The sequence below is a fragment of the Mobula birostris genome, chromosome 3 (assembly GCF_030028105.1).
Source record: "Mobula birostris isolate sMobBir1 chromosome 3, sMobBir1.hap1, whole genome shotgun sequence".
Classification (NCBI taxonomy): domain Eukaryota; kingdom Metazoa; phylum Chordata; class Chondrichthyes; order Myliobatiformes; family Myliobatidae; genus Mobula; species Mobula birostris.
In genome coordinates, this window is record NC_092372.1 from 149,405,146 (window position 1) to 149,425,188 (window position 20,043).

Genomic DNA, 20,043 nt, shown 5'->3' on the forward strand with positions numbered 1-20,043 from the left:
CTCTATCTAGGCCTTTCAAAATTCAATTGGTTTCAATAAGATCCCCTTCATTCTTCTAAACTCCAGAGAGTACAGGCCCAGAGTGATCAAACATTTCTCATACATTAAACCTGTAGTCATTCCTGTAATTATTCTCATGAGCCTCCTCTGGACCCTTTCCAATGCCAGCACATCTCTTTGAGATAAGGAGACAAAAACTGCTCAGGATACTTAAAGTAAGGTCTGACCAATATCTTATAAGGCTTCAGCATTACAGCTTTGCTGTTATATTCTAGTTCTCTCAAAATCAATGCTAACATTGCATTTGCCTCTGACTCAAGCTACAAGTTGATCTTTGGGGAATCCTGCACAAGGACTCCCAAGTCCCTTTGCACCTCTGATGTTTTGAATTTTCTCTCTGTTTAGAAAATAGTCAATGCCTTTATTCCTTCTACCAAAGTTGCATGACCATACATATTCCCTGCATTACATTCCATCTGCCGTTTCTTTGTCTGTTCTCCCGATTTGTCCAAGTCCTTCTGCAGACTCCCTGCTTCCCCAACACTACTCGCCTCTCCACCTATCTTTGCAAATGTGGACACAAAGCCATCAATTCTGTCATCCAAGTCGTTGAATATAATATGAAAAGAAAGAGTCTCAATGCAGACCCCTGTGGAACATTACTAATCAGCGGCAGCCAATTGGAAAAAAATTCCAGTATACAGCTAGTGTATTCCAAAGTGAAGACTGACACAAAATACTTATTAAGTTTGTCTGCCATTTCTTTGTCCCCCCACTACTACCATCTTCCAGTGGTTCAATATCCACTTTCACATCTCATTTGCTCTTTACACATCTGAAAAAACTTTTGATATCCTCTTTTATTTTACTGGCTGGCTTACCTTTATATTTCATCTTCTGTCTCCTTTTTTTAGTTGCCATATGTTGGTTTTTAAAAGGTTCTCAATGCTCTAACTCTCTGTTAATTTTTGCTACATTCCATGCCTCTCTTTTGCTTTTATGCTGCCTTTTACCTCCCTTGTCACCCACAGTTGGCTCATCCTCCCTTTCAAATTCATCTTCATTTTTGGGATGTATCTACCTTACCACTTCCAAATTGCCCGAAGGAACTCCAACTATTGTTTGTCAGTCTTCATACCTGATAGTGTCCCCTTCCAAACAACTTTTGTCAGCTCCTTTCTTGGGCCTCTGTAACCCCTTCCACTCCAATGTAATTCCTTCCACTCCACTGTAATAAGGACACGACCCACCCAGCCAACACACTTTTTGTCCCTCTTCCCTCTGGGAGAAGGCTCAGGAGTTTGAAGACTCGTACGGCCAGATTTAGGAACAGCTTCTTTCTAACTGTGATAAGGCTGCTGAACTGATCCTGACCCGGATCTGGGCCGTACCCTCCAAATATCTGGACCTGCCTCTCGCTTTTTTTGCACTACCTTACTTTCCATTTTTCTATTTTCTATTTATGATTTATAATTTAAATGTTTGATATTTAATAATTTTTACTATTTTTAATATTTAATATTTGTAATCCAGGGAATGGGAAGCGCAGAATCAAATATCGCTGCATGATTGTAGGTTCCAGTATCAATTGTTTGGTGACAATAAGGTATAAAGTATATAGTATAATACTGCTACATTATGTCTTCTTCCTCTTCTCCCTCTCAAATTGCAGGATGAATGCTATCATATCATGATCACTGTCTCCTAAAGGTTCCTTTACCTTAAGCTCCCTCATCAAATCTGGTTCATTACACAACACCCAATCCAGAAATGCCTTTCCTGTAATGGGCTGAACTATAAACTGCCCTAATAAAAACATGTAAGCATTCTACAAAATCCTTCTGTTATGATCCAGCACCAACTTGATTTTCCCAATCTACCTGCATATTGAAATCCTGCATGATTATTGTGAAATTGTTATTGCATGCATTTTATATCTCCCTTTGTAATTTATATCCTGGATCCTGCCCACTGTTGGAAGGCCTGTATATACGGTAACTCTCATCAGGATCTTTTCACCCTTCTAGTTTCTTAAAACTACCCACATGATTCTACACCTCCCAATTCTGTAGTATCTCTTTTAAGGATTTGATTTTACTTTTACCAACAAAGCTACCCCACCCCCTCTACCTATCTGCTTGTCCTTTCGATATAATGTGTATCCTTGGAAATTGAGCTCCCAACTATGATCTTTGTTCAGCCATGCCTCAGTGATATCCATAACGTCATACCTGTCAATATTTTACTGTGTGCTAGGATCATCTGCCTTATTCTGTAAACTGTGTGCATTCAAATATAATACCTTTGGTCCTATATGCATCAGTCTTTTCGATTTTACCCGCAACTTATCAGTTCAACTCATCCAACTGACTGCAATTTTGCCTTATAATCTGCCTGAGCTTCCTCACAGTCTCACTACACAATGCATCGACTTGTACACCAACTACCCCATCCTCAGTGCTAACACTCCAGTTCCCATCCCCGTGCCAAATTAGTTTAAATCCTCTCCAACAGCTGTAACAAACCTACTTGCAAGGATATTGGTGCCCCTTGAGTTCACATGTAACCCGTCCTTCTTGTACAGGTCATACCTTCCCCAGAAGAGATCCCAATGATCCAGAAATCTGAATTCTGCACAACTTCTTCAGCTGCTTATTCATCTGTACTATCATCTTATTCCTGACCTCACTAACACACGTTGCTGGGAGTAATCCGAAGATTATTACCTTGGAGATCCTGCTCTTTAGCCTCTTACTCCCTATACACACTGCGCAGGACCTCTCCACCCTTTCTACCTAGATTATTGGTGCCAACATGCACCACAACCTCTGGCTGCTCACCCTCCCTCTTGAGAATCTTCTGCAGCCACTCTGAGAGAGGAAACACACCATCCAGTCATCTCTATTACAGGCACTGAATCTCCTGTTTATCCCTCTAACTATCGAGTCTGCTATCACTGTCACTCTATCTGTCTTTACCTTCCCTGCTGGCCTCAGAGGCAGCCACACTGCCATTGGCTTGGCTGCTGCTTCTGTGCCTTGATAGGTCATCCCCCCACCCCCGGTAGAATCCAAAGAGGTATACTTGTTGCTGAGGGGACTGCTACAGATAACATTGCGCTGACTGCTTACTTCTGCTGGTGGTTACCTATCTACTGTCTGAAGCCTGTACTCTAGGAATGATCACCTCAGTGAAAGTTTCATCTACGATTTTTTCAGTCTCCCGGATTGTCCTGAGTACATCCAGCTTCTGCTTTGGTTCCGTGACCTTGTCAGTCAGGAGCTGAAGTTGAGTGTACTTCCTGCAGATGTAGTCATCAGGGAGATTGTTAGATACTCTGAAGTCACACATCTCACAGGAGGAGCATTTAACTGCCTCCACTTGTTTTACTTCTAACTTCCTAAGCTTCACCAAAGTCTGTTGAACTAGAGCATGGCTACTTTAACACTATCCATTCCAACAAAGGCCACTCCCTTTACACAACATTTCTTTACTAACTGCCTAGGAGATCATTATGATTGCAGCCCACCATAAAGTTCCAAAAAATGCTGAGCTCTTTTTTAACCTCACACTGCCTCACCAACAAATATCCTCTCACGATGATTGCAGCCCATTGAAAAGTTCCTAAAGGCCCTGTTAATGTGCATATGGAAAATAAATAAGTGTCAAAGAAATATACAAGTGCCTTTGTCACCCTCTTCTGACTCGTATCCTTGCTCCAGCTTCAAGTCCTGCTGTGTCTTCCACATCCCCTGCCCCACCCCACACTGACTTACCTTTCTCTGATGCTAAGGGGCCTCTCCTCAGCAAAGGCCTCACCTTTGTGACCCTACACTTACACCTCAATGGGCCCACTGTGATGTGGAGTGCTTCTGCTGTGTCTCTGCCTATGTGTCTATTTCTCTAATAAGCAATCCTGCCCCTTCATAGATGACCCCTTCTCACGTCTGACAGACTGACCTCAACCTTGCAAAGGCCAGGTGCCAGTTCGTGGCTACTTTATCTTCCAACTGCTGGACAATGACCTCTCTGACAAACACCAGCCTATCATCTCCTGTGTTGTCATTGCAGATCACGGTACTCCTCCCCACATTCTCTGATCTGATAATACCTGAATTCTGTACTTCCCACTTCTTTTTCTTAACTGTGATCCACAAACAGAACTGTCTCGTTATTTCTGCCTGCTCTTGCCACGCTGTAATGATCTCCTCATACTGTACCTCAACTTCACTTTATGGGCCCTTGTCCAATCCTTCCCACCTATATCCAGAATACCTTGCGTGCTGTCTTGGACAACTTCCCTATACATTCCCAATACACCTCTATCCCTCTCAAGAAGGTCTAAAAGCCCCCTGCTCCTTTCTACCAGAAACGACCTAACATTTTCCCTCCACCAAAATTCCCATCTGCCTGTATGAAGTTGTTCTTACATTAAACAAATTTGCTTTTGACTCTTCACATTCTACAAATCAACTGTGTTACCATAGCTTCCACATGAATCCCAGCTATGCCTGTCTTCCGTTGGCGATGTGAAACAGTCCCAATTCCAAACCACCTCCAGTATCACTCCTCGACTCTTTCTCAATTGCTTTACATCGGTGCCACTTTTTGAACCCATAAAGAATTTATCGATTTTAACACATTTGTCCCCAAAATTTGCATTGATCTCAAATTCATGTGGATCTTTTCTGACACTTCTCTCCCTTTTCTAGTTGTGTCCATCTCAGAGGACAAACTATTGATTGATATTTACTATAAGTCCACTGAGTCCCACAGCTACTCAGATTATGTTTCTTCCCATCCTGTTTCTTGTAAGGATGCTATTCCTTTCTCCCAGTTTTTACCATTTCCACTGCATTTGCATTCACAATGAGGCTTTCTGTTCCAGGCCATCTGAAATATCTTCTTTTTCAGAAATTATAGCTTCCTTTCTGCTGTGGTTGATGGAACCCCATCTCCTATCTGCTCTGTTTCTTGTTCTTCTGCTCTCACCCTGCCTCTTTCCCAACAGAACAGCTGAATGCATCCGTTCTTGTCCTTACACCACCTCCCTCACTACCATTCAGGGACCTAAACATTCCTGCTAGGTGAGGCGAAGTTTCACATGCATCTCTTCCAACCTTGTCCACTGAACATTGTGCTCTTGATGTGGCTTCATTTATATCAGCGAGAGCAAGCACGGCATCAGAGACCATTCCATAGAACACCTGCACTCAGTCTTGGCCATCCCAAGCTTCCATTTGCAGACTATTTCATCTTCCCTCCCCATTCCAACACTGACCTGTCAATCCATGGCCAATTGGAGGAGCAACGCCTGGGTGGTCTACAATCCAATAACTTGAACATTTTTTCTGACTCTAGGTACTCCCCACTATCTTTTATTACTTTTTCTTTCCTCCCATTCCCCCCATTCCTCGAGTCTTCACATTTTGTCCTTCTTCCCGCCTTTCCCCCCAGTCCCCTACCTATCTTTGTCCACTACTCTCTCCTCTATCCGTCAACTTCACAAATAGGTAACACACTACAGCACACCTGTACCCAGCCACCCTCCACCACCACCTTCCATCTGGTTCCCGCTGTTGTTTGCATCTCCCTTTTCCTCTAATGGTCCCATTCTCACCTCCTGTACTTGTCCAAATCCAGCACTGGTGTGCTGGTTTATCTCACCCCAGCAGCTATATCCTTCCACACCCCCCCCCAACTTCCGCCATCTGTTGTTTCTTTTATTTTTTTTTCCCACTCTCTGCCTCCATTGATCATTCACCTGCCTCCGTTAAAACTCTACCACTGCTCAGCTCCCTAGCTGGCACTACCTGCCTGATGTCTTACAGCCCTCCTCAATCCACCAGTTGCCACATGGTGCTTTCTTGCCACTCCTCTTCTTTCTACGCTGGCCATCTCACATCTCCACTCAGTCTTGATGCAGGGTTTTAACTTAGACGTTGACAATTCCTTTCATCCCACTGAAGCTTTTCCACCCACTGAGTTCCCCCAGCAGATTGCTTGCTGCTCAAGTTTCCAACATCTGCAGTCTCTTTTGTCTCCGGTCTTGGAAATGAATGTGGAGAACTTAAAGAATAAGTTGATAGAACTTAAAGAATAAGAAGGATTACTTGGCATGTTTGCCTGGTGACTGTTATTCTCATAAGTGTTGACAGTGATTATAAAACAATGAATATTAATTAATGATAATTTACTTCTCAAAACCTGTTGAAGACTACCTTAATAGAGTATGAAGGTTGCTGAATTATTATTAAATTCAACTTATTAATTAATGTCTATCAGACCTGGATATAATTACTGTCCCATAACATGTGGTTGATTCTTTGAAATGACCCAGTTTGAAAAAAATATGAGAAACAGATGGAAAGTCAAAAAGAAGTATTTGCTAATGAATAAAGAGCGCTTGGGGAATAAAAAAATTGATAGAAGACTTTATTGAGAAGTTTTATCTTCGTCAAGCAGTGGGATGTCATTGGTAGAGAATGTGACTCTTTGGCAGTTAGCATTAAATATTAGACTGCCTGTAATGCCACAGGACACACGCAAGATATTACTTCCTGTTTGACATCAACTATCAGATGAAAAATCTTTCTATTCATAATGTTAGCTAAAGAAAGGGTTTTATATAAAACCAACAAATGCAATCATTTTGTACTACTATAATAATCCATCTAATATTTAACTAAATAAATTATCTAATTAATTCACTAGTATTAAAATAGTCCAACAAGTGTCTTTTCAAATTCTACAACTACCTTTTTGGTAAATTTAATAATAAAAAATGACCACATTAAGTGAAGGAAATTTGGACCAACCTTCAATCTGAAACTATTTATGTTTCATGGAAGAGAATTCTTGGTAATTCAGGAAAAATCTTCATTCATTTGTTTTTCTGCAAGCTGGCTTTCGTCATTACATTTTACAGAAGTTATATTTCTACAACCACATAATGCCAGTATATCAGCACATATTCCATGAAATATCGAATATTACCCCTACCTTCTGCAACATTAAATCCTGCTTTCCATTGGGTACATATTGAATTTATTTTGGCAAAAATTTGCTGTTAATGCAAAAAGTCAGAAATTGCCACCCATGACAAGCTCTGGATGAATTATGTGGTAAGTATATACTTGGCTTTTGTGGGTCTCCTATTGACAGCTTGGCACCACTCTGTAACTACAGATGTTTGGTGAAATGTAACAGGGGTCTTTTCCTATTTCTCTCATTATTTCTCTCAGCAACATTGGATGCATCCGTCTGCTGTGAAATTCCTACTTTAAGTACAGCCAGCCTTTCTAGTAATCCCTCTTTATCAATCAGAATCTTAGCTGCATATTTCTTAGCTGACTCTCCAACAACACCTTCTGCCCTGATGATTATTTTATATCTCAGCTGCTATCTCAGACTAGATAAATAATCTTTTTGATTACCTTTCTTTCTACAATGCTTTACAATTTACACACCAATAAAATATTTTTGGATCCCCATTTATGTTTCACACTAGTCTTTTCTTATACTCTATATTTGTTATACTCTATATTTGAAAGGTAGCCTGATTCTACCTGTATCATCTCTGCATGGAAGGCTTCCTGTTGGGTGACTATATCTTGTCTGCCAAGATTTGATTCAAAACTAGCTGGGCCAGATGTGTTCTCATCTCAGTGAAATTGACCCTTCTCCATTTGACAGCTTTGACATTGAAGTACCCTTTTCCAAAGTTGATTCTAAATCTTATGTAGCTTATATTAGTGGGGTGGGGGGAGGGGCTGCAGAACATAATTTCAAAAAACAAGTCGTGGATGATACAAAACTTGAATTTCTGGTGAACTATAAGGAGAAGGAAAACAGGCCGATGGAATGGGAAGGTAAATTTTACCTCAGGGAAATGAAAATTGTTATATTTTAGCTGTAAAAACAGAGACCACTTTAAACTGGAGGGCCTACTTTAAAAAGGATAGAGTGACTTGGGTTACATGTATGTAGGTCATTCAATGTGGCAGTTGAGAAACATGACAGCTAACTCGTTCTCTTAAGCTTGCACACTGGAGCTTGCATTCAGCAGCAGCAAGGATGCGATATCACCATTATTTATGGGAATCATCGGCTACCTAATCGTCAACTGACTTCCACCAGTTGTTATTATTCTACAAGTGGTTGGCACTTAATGAAATTGCTGACGTTTGTAGAAACCAATTGCTCCCAAACACTGGAACATTGGCAGGCATTTCTCATCATGGACAGTGTACTGCCAAAAGAAGGTACTGGAAGGAAGAGCTCTCAGTAGGAGTTCAAGAAACAATATACCTACCTGAAGATCAGCAACAACTGCCATATATTTTACGACTCTTCAGTGGGTTATTTTCTTCTTATGTCTACAATGTGCTCCAGCCACAGCTGCAATTTCATTTGGAGATACAGACTATATTTCTGGTGGCTGTCAAACGTGGACCTTTATATTATATTCTTTTAAGTGTAGTTCTCCATTATAGATTTGCTTAACCTGACACTGATTCTCCCTATTCAAAGTGTAATCATTTTTATTTAGTTCTTACATGGCTGAAAGTGGAAGACAGAACAAGTATGCAGCACTACAAAGATTGCGGGTTTCTTCACGGTGCTGCATTCTATTTACATCCATTTGAAAGTCTCACTGCAGTTTAAAGGATTTCTCCTTGTAAAATACAAAGGATGCATTGTCATGTTGGCCCAATTCTGCTCCTGTGTCTGGTGGTCTTTGCATTTAATGCCAGGTAGTATCCATCATGCAACTAGTCTCTGATCAATTAATACTTTAGCCACCACAACTTTTCAAAGGATGGATATTCTATAACAAAGTCAATGCACTGCTGTTGTGATTGATGAGTCCAATGTACAACCCATGCAAACATGGTCACGGCGAACAGAATGAAAATAGAAATGCTGTACAAGAAATTATTGTGCTGAAGTAGTAATTTCAGTGTCTGAACTGCTGTGAGGGAGCCATGCAGTGCTCAACAGGGAAGGTATCAGGTTCAGCGATAGTTTGCTTTGCACTGCACACTATGGGTATGCAACTGCTTCTCTCAGCTCAGAAGCAAATAGCTGTGGAATAGCATGAATTTGAATAAACAGACAAGGAGAGAAAATGGAGAGGAGGAGGAAGGGGGAAGGCAACATAAACAAGACCTTCTGGCTAAGCTGTGTGTGTAACTACAGTTCCAATTCCCTGTTCATTGAAAATCTCTCATGATACCTTTCCTCTGTTACAAAAGTAAGGTTTGGCACAGAATATTAACTCAAAACTAACTTCTTTTAGTAAAAGTATGTCACATTATTTAGATATATCAACCTTACACCCTCGTGTGTCCTTTTTGTGTTTAATCTCCATGTGCTTTTGCTTACACTAGCGTTCCCAGGAAACACCACCTTACTTTTGTGTTGTGACATGGGCTCTATGCTCTGTGCACAAAGCCATCCAAGGGAAGGAGTGTCAAACACATAGGGGCATAGGATTAAATTGAGAGGAAGGAGTTTTGAATTGGATTTGTAGGTATGATGTTCTTTACAAGGAGAGGGGTTGATATCCATATCGCAATTCCAGAGAGGTGGTGGAATCATATAGGATTATTATGTTTAAGATGCATTTGGAAAGAGACCTGAATAGGCAAGGTACAGAAAAATATGGGCCTAATGTGGGCAAATGGGGTTTGTGTAGATAGGCAAAAAGGTTTCCACCTTCAAGGTTGGTCCAAACTCTTCCAGGCTTCCCTGAAAGTGATGCCACAGGTAGAGAGGTTGGTGAAGACAGTTTTCAACATGCTAGCCTTCATCAGACAGACCACAAGATGCTGGTGAGGCCACATTTGGAATATTGTGTTCAGTTTTGGATCTTTGCTATAAGAAAGATGCCATTAAGCTGGGAAGAGTGCAGAAAAGCTTTATGAGGCTTTTGCCAGGACTCAAAGGACTGGATTATATGGAGAGGTTGTTTAGGCTACGTCTTTAGTCCAGGAGGCTTGGAAGACTGAGGGGTGATCTTAACAGAGGTGTATAATATAATGAGGGGCTCAGACAGGGTGAATGCTCTCAGTCTTTATCACAGGCTTGGGCAGTCATGAACCAGAGGGGAAAGCTTTAAGGTGAGAAAAGAAAGATTTAATAGGAACCAGAGGGGCAACTTTTTCACAAAAAGGTATACACAAAGAATGAGTTAACAAAGGAAGTAGTTGTGGACAGATACAATAACAATACTTAAAAGATATTTTCTAGGTGGATAGGAAAGACTTAGAGGGATATGGGCCTAGCATAGATGGGAATCTTGGTCTGCATGAACCAGGTTGGGCTGAATGGCCTGTTTCAAGTGCTGTTGACTCTTTGACTCTATGTCTCTGATATTATATTCAGACTTTTACGCAGAGCTGCCAATGCTCCAGGCATTTCATTGCATATGCTCATCAGACTACTGTTTAAGCTGAGTTGACGTGAGTCCTTTACAACAGAACTCATACACAATTGTGTTCTCTGCACTACCGGCACCCTTTTGTCCTCTGCCCTGATATCAGATCACTAATGCTTGAAGTATGAACACGTACCTCTAGGTAAATATTCTCACAACCTAGAGAACACTCTGGGCTAACCTCTCAAATACACACAGTGTCAATATCTGTACTTGGACCTGACCATTCTAAAATGTGTTTCTCCATTCTTAGCACTTCCCTGTTCGGTTTACAGTCCTTAGGTGCAAGCCAGAGGGCCACAAGAATGGGGTTGTGGCGAGGAATGCTGGTGCTGGAGATGGAGATGGGAGACAATATTGATGGAATGAGTGAAACATGCTCACAGTATTTGTACTTGAAACCAAGAACAGATTGTAGGTTGAGGATGGTGTGAGATGTGAGAATAAAGACCAGAAATGAGGACACATTTGAAAGGTTGAGTGAGCTAGGGCTTTTCGCTTTTGGAGCAATGGAGGATGACAGGTGACTCGATAGACATGAACAAGAAGATAAGAGGCATTGACAGAGTGGACAACCAGCACCTTTATCGTTGGGCAGAAATGGCTAATCTAAGAGGGTATAATTACAAGGTGATTGGAGGAAGGTATAGTGGAGATGTCACAAGTAGCTTTATTACACAAAATGTGGTGGGTGTGTGGGATACCCTTCAAGGAGCAGTGATAGAGGCAAAAGCATTAGGGATACTTAGTTGGGCACATGGGTGATAAAAAGTTGGAGAGTTATGCAAGAGGAAAGGGCTAGATTGATCTTGGAGTAGGTTAGAGGTTTTGGCACAAAATCAAAGGCCCTGTATTGTGCTCTAAGCTGTTCTACGACACCTTCTGTTGTTGCTGCCCGGCTATTGACTGTGATATCACTAATGGACACTTTAACCATGTTGAGTATTTGGAATTTAGCTTATCATGCTATGTTTGTCAGTAATTGTACATGCTTGCCATCCAAGAGAGGGAGAAGTGTGGTAGTAAATGTTATGGAATATGTTTGCCTTTGTTAAGTAGTTGGGAGATGTAAGTGTGTTCAGTCAATGAAGACCTCTGGGCAGGTTTCAACTCTAAGTCAGGCAGAGTAGAAATCCAGGAAGACAGTGCTGTAGGTAGGATCTCTGTGTCTGTGTTTCCAATCCATGGACTCCCGACTGTATAAAGGTGTGGGCTTTCTGTCCTTGCAAGTGATTACCCAGTCAATCCATAACAAACAAGCGTCACAGGCAAGCAGATATTCTGATGTTTTGAGACACCACCTCTGCATGAGGATCATGCTGATGGAGTATCAGGGCCTGGATATTTCTGAAATAACATAAAGCGGCCAATTATTGCTCTTGGTAATATTAAAACAAGAAGGGTTTGCAAGAATATGGTGCCTTACATGTAACAACATGATAGTTATTCTAGAGGATAAGTAACTGAAAGATCTATACTAATCTGGAAATAAGAATTCAAGTCCCACTAATGGAAGCTGGAGAACTTAAACTCAGTAGACTTCTTCAGAAATAAACCTGGAATAAAAATCTAGCAGTGCTCTGAAACTGCTAATTTATTACAAGAATCCAGCTGGTTCCCTGCTGTTCTTCAGGGAAGAATATTCGCCACCTTTAGTTAACCTGATCTTCCTATCACTCCAGACATGTAGCAATGTAGTTGACTATCAACTAAACTCTAACATGGCCTTGGTAATCCTGAAATTCAAGAGTTGGGTGAGTATAATATATATATACACACACACACACACACGAGGGGTGATTGATAAGTTTGTGGCCAAAGGTAGAAGGAGTCAATTTTAGAAAACCTAGCACATTTATTTTTCAACATAGTCCCCTCCTACATGTACACACTTAGTCCAGCGGTGCAGTCGTGGAGCATACGGATCCCTTCTTTGTTGAAGTGGTCCACAGCAGAGCTGATTGATAAGTTTGTGGCCCAGGGGAGAAGGAGATGAGTTACACAGCTCTCGTTACATTCACATGCAGTTCAACTCTTTGAGTGAAAATGCAGAAAGTTTGAAGTTAATAACTGATCTCCTTCTACCTTCGGCCACGAACTTATCATTCACCCCTGCTGTGGACCATTTCTGAAGGTCCAAGATGCCGACTTCTACAAAGAAGGGATCCGTATGCTCCATGACAGCTGGACTAAGTGTGTAAATGTAGGGAAAATAAATGTGCTAGGTTTTCTAAAATTGACTCCTTCTACCTTAGGCCACTAACTTATCAATCACCGTGTGTGTGTGTGTGTGTGTGTGTGTGTGTGTATCAGCAATGTAATATATTACATTGATAATATATCAGCAATTTAATAATACAGATGTAACAGAGCTGATAATTTGTGATGTATTTCTGGTGTCTTCTGTCAAATTTTAGGTGCAAGCAGCTCTGAAGAGGCAGTGGATGCAGTATAAAATACAGCTGGGTCAGAAACAGCGGGAGCACTGCTCCATGCGTTCAACCTCATACACAGCAACATCCATCACTGAGGTTCCCATTTATCCCAATCATCAAGATAGCAACAACGAACATATAAATGGCAAGTTCATGGAGGATTCTGAAATTACTGCCCTGAAATCAAAAGAGACATACGCTTGACTTGACTGAAAGATAAAAACAACTGCTTCCCATTTTACCCATTAAAACACAGAGTCCAATATCAACTGTCAGTCTCTAAAATAAGCAACCCAACCCAGCAGGGAAAAAAAGTAAACACTTTGCTGGCAGTGGCAGTCAAGAAGGGGGCCAGTCAAGGCAGATGCTTCAATATTTCATACAGTACTGCTTTCAGAAATCTGACTGGAAAATGGAGCTGTCAGTTGACAAGTGTGACATTTCTATGGCTACATGTCCTTTTTGAAAAACAAGGTCTACTACAAAAGTCTGGCTAAGAATAACTCAAAAATCTGCACCAGGATCATGGAGTGCAAACGAATGCCAAGGTGGTACAAAACTTATCCCAATGGGGCACTACCTGGCAGTTCCAGGCCAAACACAAATCTAAGCTCTAGAGGCTGGTTTATTCCCTGAGTTCTGCTCCGCTTCTTGTAAAAATTAAGAGGCCTTGAAGATTTAGCCCTTGGCCCTAAAATCATTCTTTTCTTTAAAGCTAGTTTGGAAGTGGTGAAAATTGTTCTTAATTTACAAGTTTACAGGGATTATTTGGTACATCTTCCACATGTTTTGGTTTTAGTGGAGAAAAGCAACTTCACATATAAAGGAAATGGTGAGCATAGACTAGTGAGATAAGCATGATTGTAGGTTTCAAAATGAAATCCATCACAGCTAGCTTGAAAGTCATCATCAGACTGTACCATTGAACACTCATGGCCTGTCCGTCTATTAGCAATGATATAATTTGGCTCTTCATCCTTGCTGTGGTTTATATTTCCAGCAAGTTAGCAAACAGCATCAGTGAAGCAGTTGTATGGAGCACTGTGAACTGTACCTTGGCAGTGGAGGATGAAGAGGCCAAACCAGACAAGCAGGCAGGGCCAGAAAGTCCTTTCTAAGTCAGTTCTTTAATGGAGAACTAGCCAACAGTGTACGCAAGGGTCAAGAGTTAATGGATGTTAGTAGAATATGTCGGACTTAGTGCAGAATAAGAAATATTCACTAAAACTCACATTCTATGTTCTCTCAAAGCTGATAGTTTGCTCTGCAATAACTTGTCCTTACGATATGTGAAACTGTCTTCAATCCATGCATGTGGATTGAATTAATTGGTTAGATTTTGCAAATAGGATCTATAAAGCATGATATTGAGAGAGGGATTTTTTTTCTCTTCAACAATTGCTGCTCAGATGGAAATGAGCAACACTGCGCCTGGGAGCGCTTAAGCCTGCACATACAGTTCCACTGAGTTCATCTGAACCACATGTGCTGGAGGCAAACAAGCAGGACAGCCAACGCTTGTGCTTAGGTTCAGCACAAGCACCCAGAGGCATTTCTACGCAGCCCGTCTGCAGAAGCAAATGCCATTCTGTTCTGGAATGCAAAATGACATTTCACAAAACAAGAAGTGACTGCGATCTTGATTTCACCAAAGTAGAGTGGAGGTGATGAAACTAATTTTGGAGTAGATATTTTCAAGATAATTTAAACTTGCTTTTCTAACTGCTGTTTTTTTAAAAAAATATAACATTCTAATATTTGATTAATAGGCAATGCCAAGTTTCTCTATGCTAAGTAGTGAAGTCGAAAGAATGGGTGAAAAATTCTCCGAATCTCTATTTTTAGCCACATCATTAGAACATTTGTGAAGGTTTCTCCTGTTCAATATTTCTACTGAGATTGTAAATACGTTATTGCAGAATGCTTTACTGTTTCACTAGAAATAATGAACAAGGAAGATCTTTTACAGACTTATTTACCATATAGTTAGATAGAGCCATCAGGGGAATTCATGCTCCCATGATACTGGAAAGGTATTTCATTACAAGAAATGCTATGGATCTGACAGTGCACAGATGAGAAAAAAATGTCATGTAACCACTAGTGTTTCCAGATTCAAGGTGATGATTGAGCAATCTTGCCTAGATAATAACTCTATTCAAAGTTGAGTTTGTGTCAAATGCACAAGTACACGAATGCACAGCTGCAATGAAACAGTATATGTATCACAGGCACATACGATCATATCAGCATCATTCACAAGAAAAGTACAAATTAATCATAATTTTTTTCACACAATTACAATGAAATAAAACAAATTCCACTTTGGTTGAAGGTAGTCAAAGAGTTACTAAACTGCAGTGATTAGTGTTTAGCCAGTTGGTTCAAGAACAGGATGTTTGAAGGGAAGTAACTGTTCATAAATCTGACGGTGTGGGACTTCAGCTTCTGTAATTCCTATTCAATGGTAGCTGCAAGAATATGGCGTGGCCTGGATGGCGGGGATCTCCTGTAATACCACCGGTGATGGGTAGGGATGGGTGCATCCATGATGTTTTGAGCAGAAATCACTGCCCTCCGCAGCTTCTTACATTCCTACTTCAAATTTTCATGTGTGACGTACTGAATATTCATTGTCATGAACTTCCAGTCAAAGAGTGCTTAAAAAGAAGGGTTTTAATTCTCATTCCTGAGGAGAAGAACTGAGAACTGTAATGGATGACGCATTTCTAAAGGAAAAACATCTCCTTTTCGGAAAGGATGAATTAACTATCAGGTGACTGTTTAGTGATGACACCCAGACTGTGGCTAAAACCATTGAAAATGTATAATTAAAATTACTGTTGTGGTGGTGGAATTAAATTGATATATACCTATTTAAATATTTGACCACCATCAGCACATCTACATAAAAAATACTGCGCGAATAGACACCTGAAATAAATCCTCCAATCACTGAGAGGCCTAAGATACTTGACCCACACCTCACTTTCATTAAACTGACTCTCTTGTAAAACTGGCAGGTATGAAAAAGCAGGAATTCAGCCTGTTCCTAAAATAAATGATTCCAAAGCAAATTATTAGTGCCTCAGAAACACAACTAGACTCCCCTTTATGTCCTATCATTTGGATTTGCTCCTTCGAGGTACACTCTCACCTGGAACAGGTAAGATTTTTGTCTATCAAGTGAATCTCTACAGTTCCACTTTAAGAATGATCACAAATGACCCTATTCTGATGAAAGGTCATCAGCCCAAAGTTATAGCTCTATTTCTCGCTTAATGGATACTAACTGAGCTGTCGAGTATTTCTGACAATTTTGTTCTTATTCCATAAACAACTTGATACATCTTAAGAGCACTGCCACTTTGTATCAGGAGATAGTAGTTAAAATGGACTGTTGTCACTATAGTTGTAACATTAAATTGCAGTATCAGTTTTCAATCTAACATAAATTGCATTTAATTTTACTGCAAAAGATGGCATTGATTTGAACTATTTGCCCGAGTGGAAATGATGTGAGTGAAGCTGGAGGCAATCTGGACCATTACATTAGGCAGGGTACACTCACACTTCTGACCTGCCTCAACCTAATTGACTGTAATTTTAAATTGAGGACGGCAAAGAGAGCTCCACGACATGTGATGTCCTCCTTAAATGTATTCCACGGGTTCTGGTTACTGGGACCTAATTTGTTATTTAACCTGAGGCAGTGGTGGCATCAGGATAGTGGCATGTTCTGATTGCGTAACTATTAATTGTCAAAAAGCTCTGAAATAATTAATTAAGACTATCAGGATTTCATTGTAGGCAGATTGTGTTGGCTTCCTGATGTTTACAGTGGAAGAAATAGTGAATCCTTGTTCAAAATAAGCAAAAATCAATAAAAACAACTGAATCCGAATAATCACAAAACCTCCATGAGGATGATTGTATTCCTTTATTCCATTCATCACTATTTGTACTAAAGTGGTATTTGAACAGTTTTATATATAAAGAATTAATGTACAGTCAGTTGCTTAATATAATGTTATTTTCTGTTACATTGTGTTCTATAGACAAATAATACTAGAAATTCTCCTTGTAAATATTTCACCCAGTGTGCTTCCCCTTTAAATACATAGATTTGTTTCTTACATATATTCTTTAACATGTCACTTTATCTCCAAAATGGTTTACTTAAGGTTCACGTTTGAGAAATTATTCAATGTCAAATGTTGACAGCTTTGTTTTAAATGCATTACTAACTAAACACAAGCTCTGACTTCTGAAGTAGCTGTTATTTAAAATATATGTGAATACATTACAACATTAAAGCTGACTGAAAAGAATTTGTGTTACTTTGTATTCATCTTAAAAGAAGGGCAACTGTTAGAACAGTGCCAAGCCAACAATGAAGTAAAAGCATCTGCTGTGGTACAGAAGGAAAGCAGACACAAGCTGTAACTTTACAGCATGATTGCATTACAGGACCCACCTGACAGGAAAAGCATTCATTCCAATTTGCCCTGTTAAATTTGATTCAAAAGCATTGGCACCAGGCTGCCAGTTTCACAGCCTGAGAAAGAGAACGGTCCAAAATACTTCCTCCCCCACTGAGAGAATTAAGCCATAACTACTTCAAAGCCTTATGTCTGTCAATTTCCTTTACTTGTTTAATAGCACTCTTTAATATCAAAGCAATGAGAATGTTCAGATCCATACAGTGTTACATCTGATAAACCTGAGCCAATAATAACATGGCATCTTGAATCAAGCCTTTCCAGCAAGTCATACATGCATTTACGTTATTGAACTTATCAGATCATATTCTAATTACTAGAGTCTTATTTGAAAAATCATTCCAGTAATTATGATCTACAGCAATACAGCATTGAGAGTTTCTATTTATATATCAAGATGTCTTAAAGCATTTCACATCAACACTATTAAAAAGAGATAGAAGCTAAACGCATTGGGAGACAATGAAATGCTTGGTCATAGAAGGTTCTGGCAGGTGAAGCAATGACCGGTAATTGTTGTGAAACTAAAATCAGGGCCAGTGAAGGGACCAGAATGGAGCACAGGCACCTCAAGAATACAGTGTTGTTGGAGAGGCCAGGCAATGGAACAAATAATTCCAAGTGGCTCCATTTTAATATCAGAGAATTTATACAATACACAACCTGAAATGCTTACTCTTCGCAGACATCCACGAAAAACAGAGGAGAGCTCCAAATAATGAATGACAGAAAAGCAGGGAGACCATGATCTTCAGTCTACAAAATATATTGTTTACCTGACAGTTCGACATGCCACAGGCTGACTCTCTCCCTCGCTCACTCACTAACAAGGGACAGAGAGGTATCACCCTTCTCACACCGAAAGAGGAGACTGACAAACAGTCACTGTTATGGTGTTACAGTCTGCCGCATCGCTTTTTATCCTGAGATTTTCTGACTCAAGATTCTCAAACTCGCCCCACCATCAAGAGGAAGAGCGAGAGGGAGCGATCACCCGAGTACAGAGACCAACAATTTTAACATAGGGGAATTGTATGCTTGTGTTTGTCAGCAAGCATGGCTAAGGAGTAAATATAATGCCACACTTGTCCTGTCAAAGCTCTACCACGACCTTTTTGAAAGGCAGAGAGGCCGCAAGAGCTGAACAACCTACCCCTGCGTCATTTCCTTATGTCCTTCTGTTCTCTATTATTATACTTCCTCACTAAATAACAAAATGAAAAGCTATGGACATTATTAAATTGCCTTTTTATTCCAGACAAGCCTTAATTTGAACTCCCTCCTTCCAGATTATCTAGTGCAGTATCCATTAGACTGCTATACACATGTTAATAACTGTAATTAAATGAAAAAATTGGGCTAAGTAAATAAAATCTCAACTAAAAATCAGAATAAAATAAAAAACACAGGGTGTAATCCATAAAATTGCTTAAAGGAGCAGGGCATCCATTCAGGAATCTAATAAGGAAACGTAAACATTCTATAAGTCGCTGAGGTAACTTGAGTAGATTTGGGCTCCATCGGGAAATTAAATAATGAGTAGTTCCCATAACCTCACCTTGTCATCCAACATTGCTACTGGTGAGAGATTCAGACCTAAGTTGCTACACTCTGACATTCAGTGGCCAAACCATGAAACTGCATACAAACCCAACCATTCTTTCCTTGCCTTAATTCATGAGTGTTACTTTCTGTATCATTTTCCTCCTAATCTATGGTGCAGAGAATCACCATACCAATCAGAGGGGTGCTGCTCCTTGTTTGGGTAGAATGGAGATCTGTCTGGTATAGATCAAGTCAATCCCCCATCAGAATCAGCGTCCATCACATGACTCTGCATGGCCCCAGCGCCCAGCACGTCCCAGAATTAAAGTGGCTCTGCATGAGTCTGGGATCTACTTACACAGGAATAGATAGATGCCAGGGGTTCCTCCCAGAATCACCAGCTACACACTACTTGCTTCAGTCCATGATGCAGATGCAGAACCTCAGAAGTAACAGCTCCTTTACAGTAATATCTGAGAGGGAGACTGGAAATGGACGACTTACTGACAAACCCAATGAAAGGGAAAAAATAAGGTGGAAGGAAATAATAGAGAAGAAGCAGGAAGTCATAGTTATAAAAATCTAAAATAAATTTATCTTTTTAAAAATCTGAAATAATAATTCATCTGTTGCTGTAATAAAAACTCAGTTTATTCTATTAGTGTTTTTCAAAACATATCCTGCAGTGATTGGGCTTTTCATCTCACAATTTACTACCTACAGGAATGAGTCTGCACATTTTCAGTAGACACAAAATAATCTGCAGATGCTAGAGTCAAAGCAACACTCAAAACATGCTGGAGGAACTCAGCGGGTCAGGCAGCATCCGTGGAAAAGATCGGTCGACGTTTCGGGCCGGAACCCTTCGTCAGGACAGGGGAAGAGGCCCTATAAAGAAGGTGGGGGGAGGGTGGGAAGGAGAAGGCTGGTAGGTTCCAGGTGAAAAACCAGTAAGAGAAAAGATAAAGGGGTGGGGGGAGGGGAAGCAGGGAAGGGATAGGCGGGGAAGTTGAAGAAGGAATAGGGGAAAACACAATGGGTAGAAGAAGGAGGCGGAACCATGAGGGAGGTGATAGGCAACTGGGGGAGGGGGCAGAGTGACATAGAGATAGAGGAAGGG

General features: G+C 40.4%; 1 protein-coding gene across 2 annotated transcripts in view; it reads left to right on the forward strand.

Annotated features, from left to right (window-relative positions):
* Positions 1-16,976, forward strand: part of calcr (calcitonin receptor) — a 282,986-nt gene extending 266,010 nt beyond the window's left edge. For both annotated transcript variants that reach the window (XM_072252000.1, XM_072251999.1), the window contains exon 13: positions 12,859-16,976. In XM_072252000.1, coding sequence (XP_072108101.1) covers positions 12,859-13,080 — 222 coding nt within the window. In that variant the 3' untranslated portion in view covers positions 13,081-16,976. The remainder of the gene's footprint in view (positions 1-12,858) is intronic.
* The last annotated feature ends 3,067 nt before the right edge of the window (positions 16,977-20,043 follow it).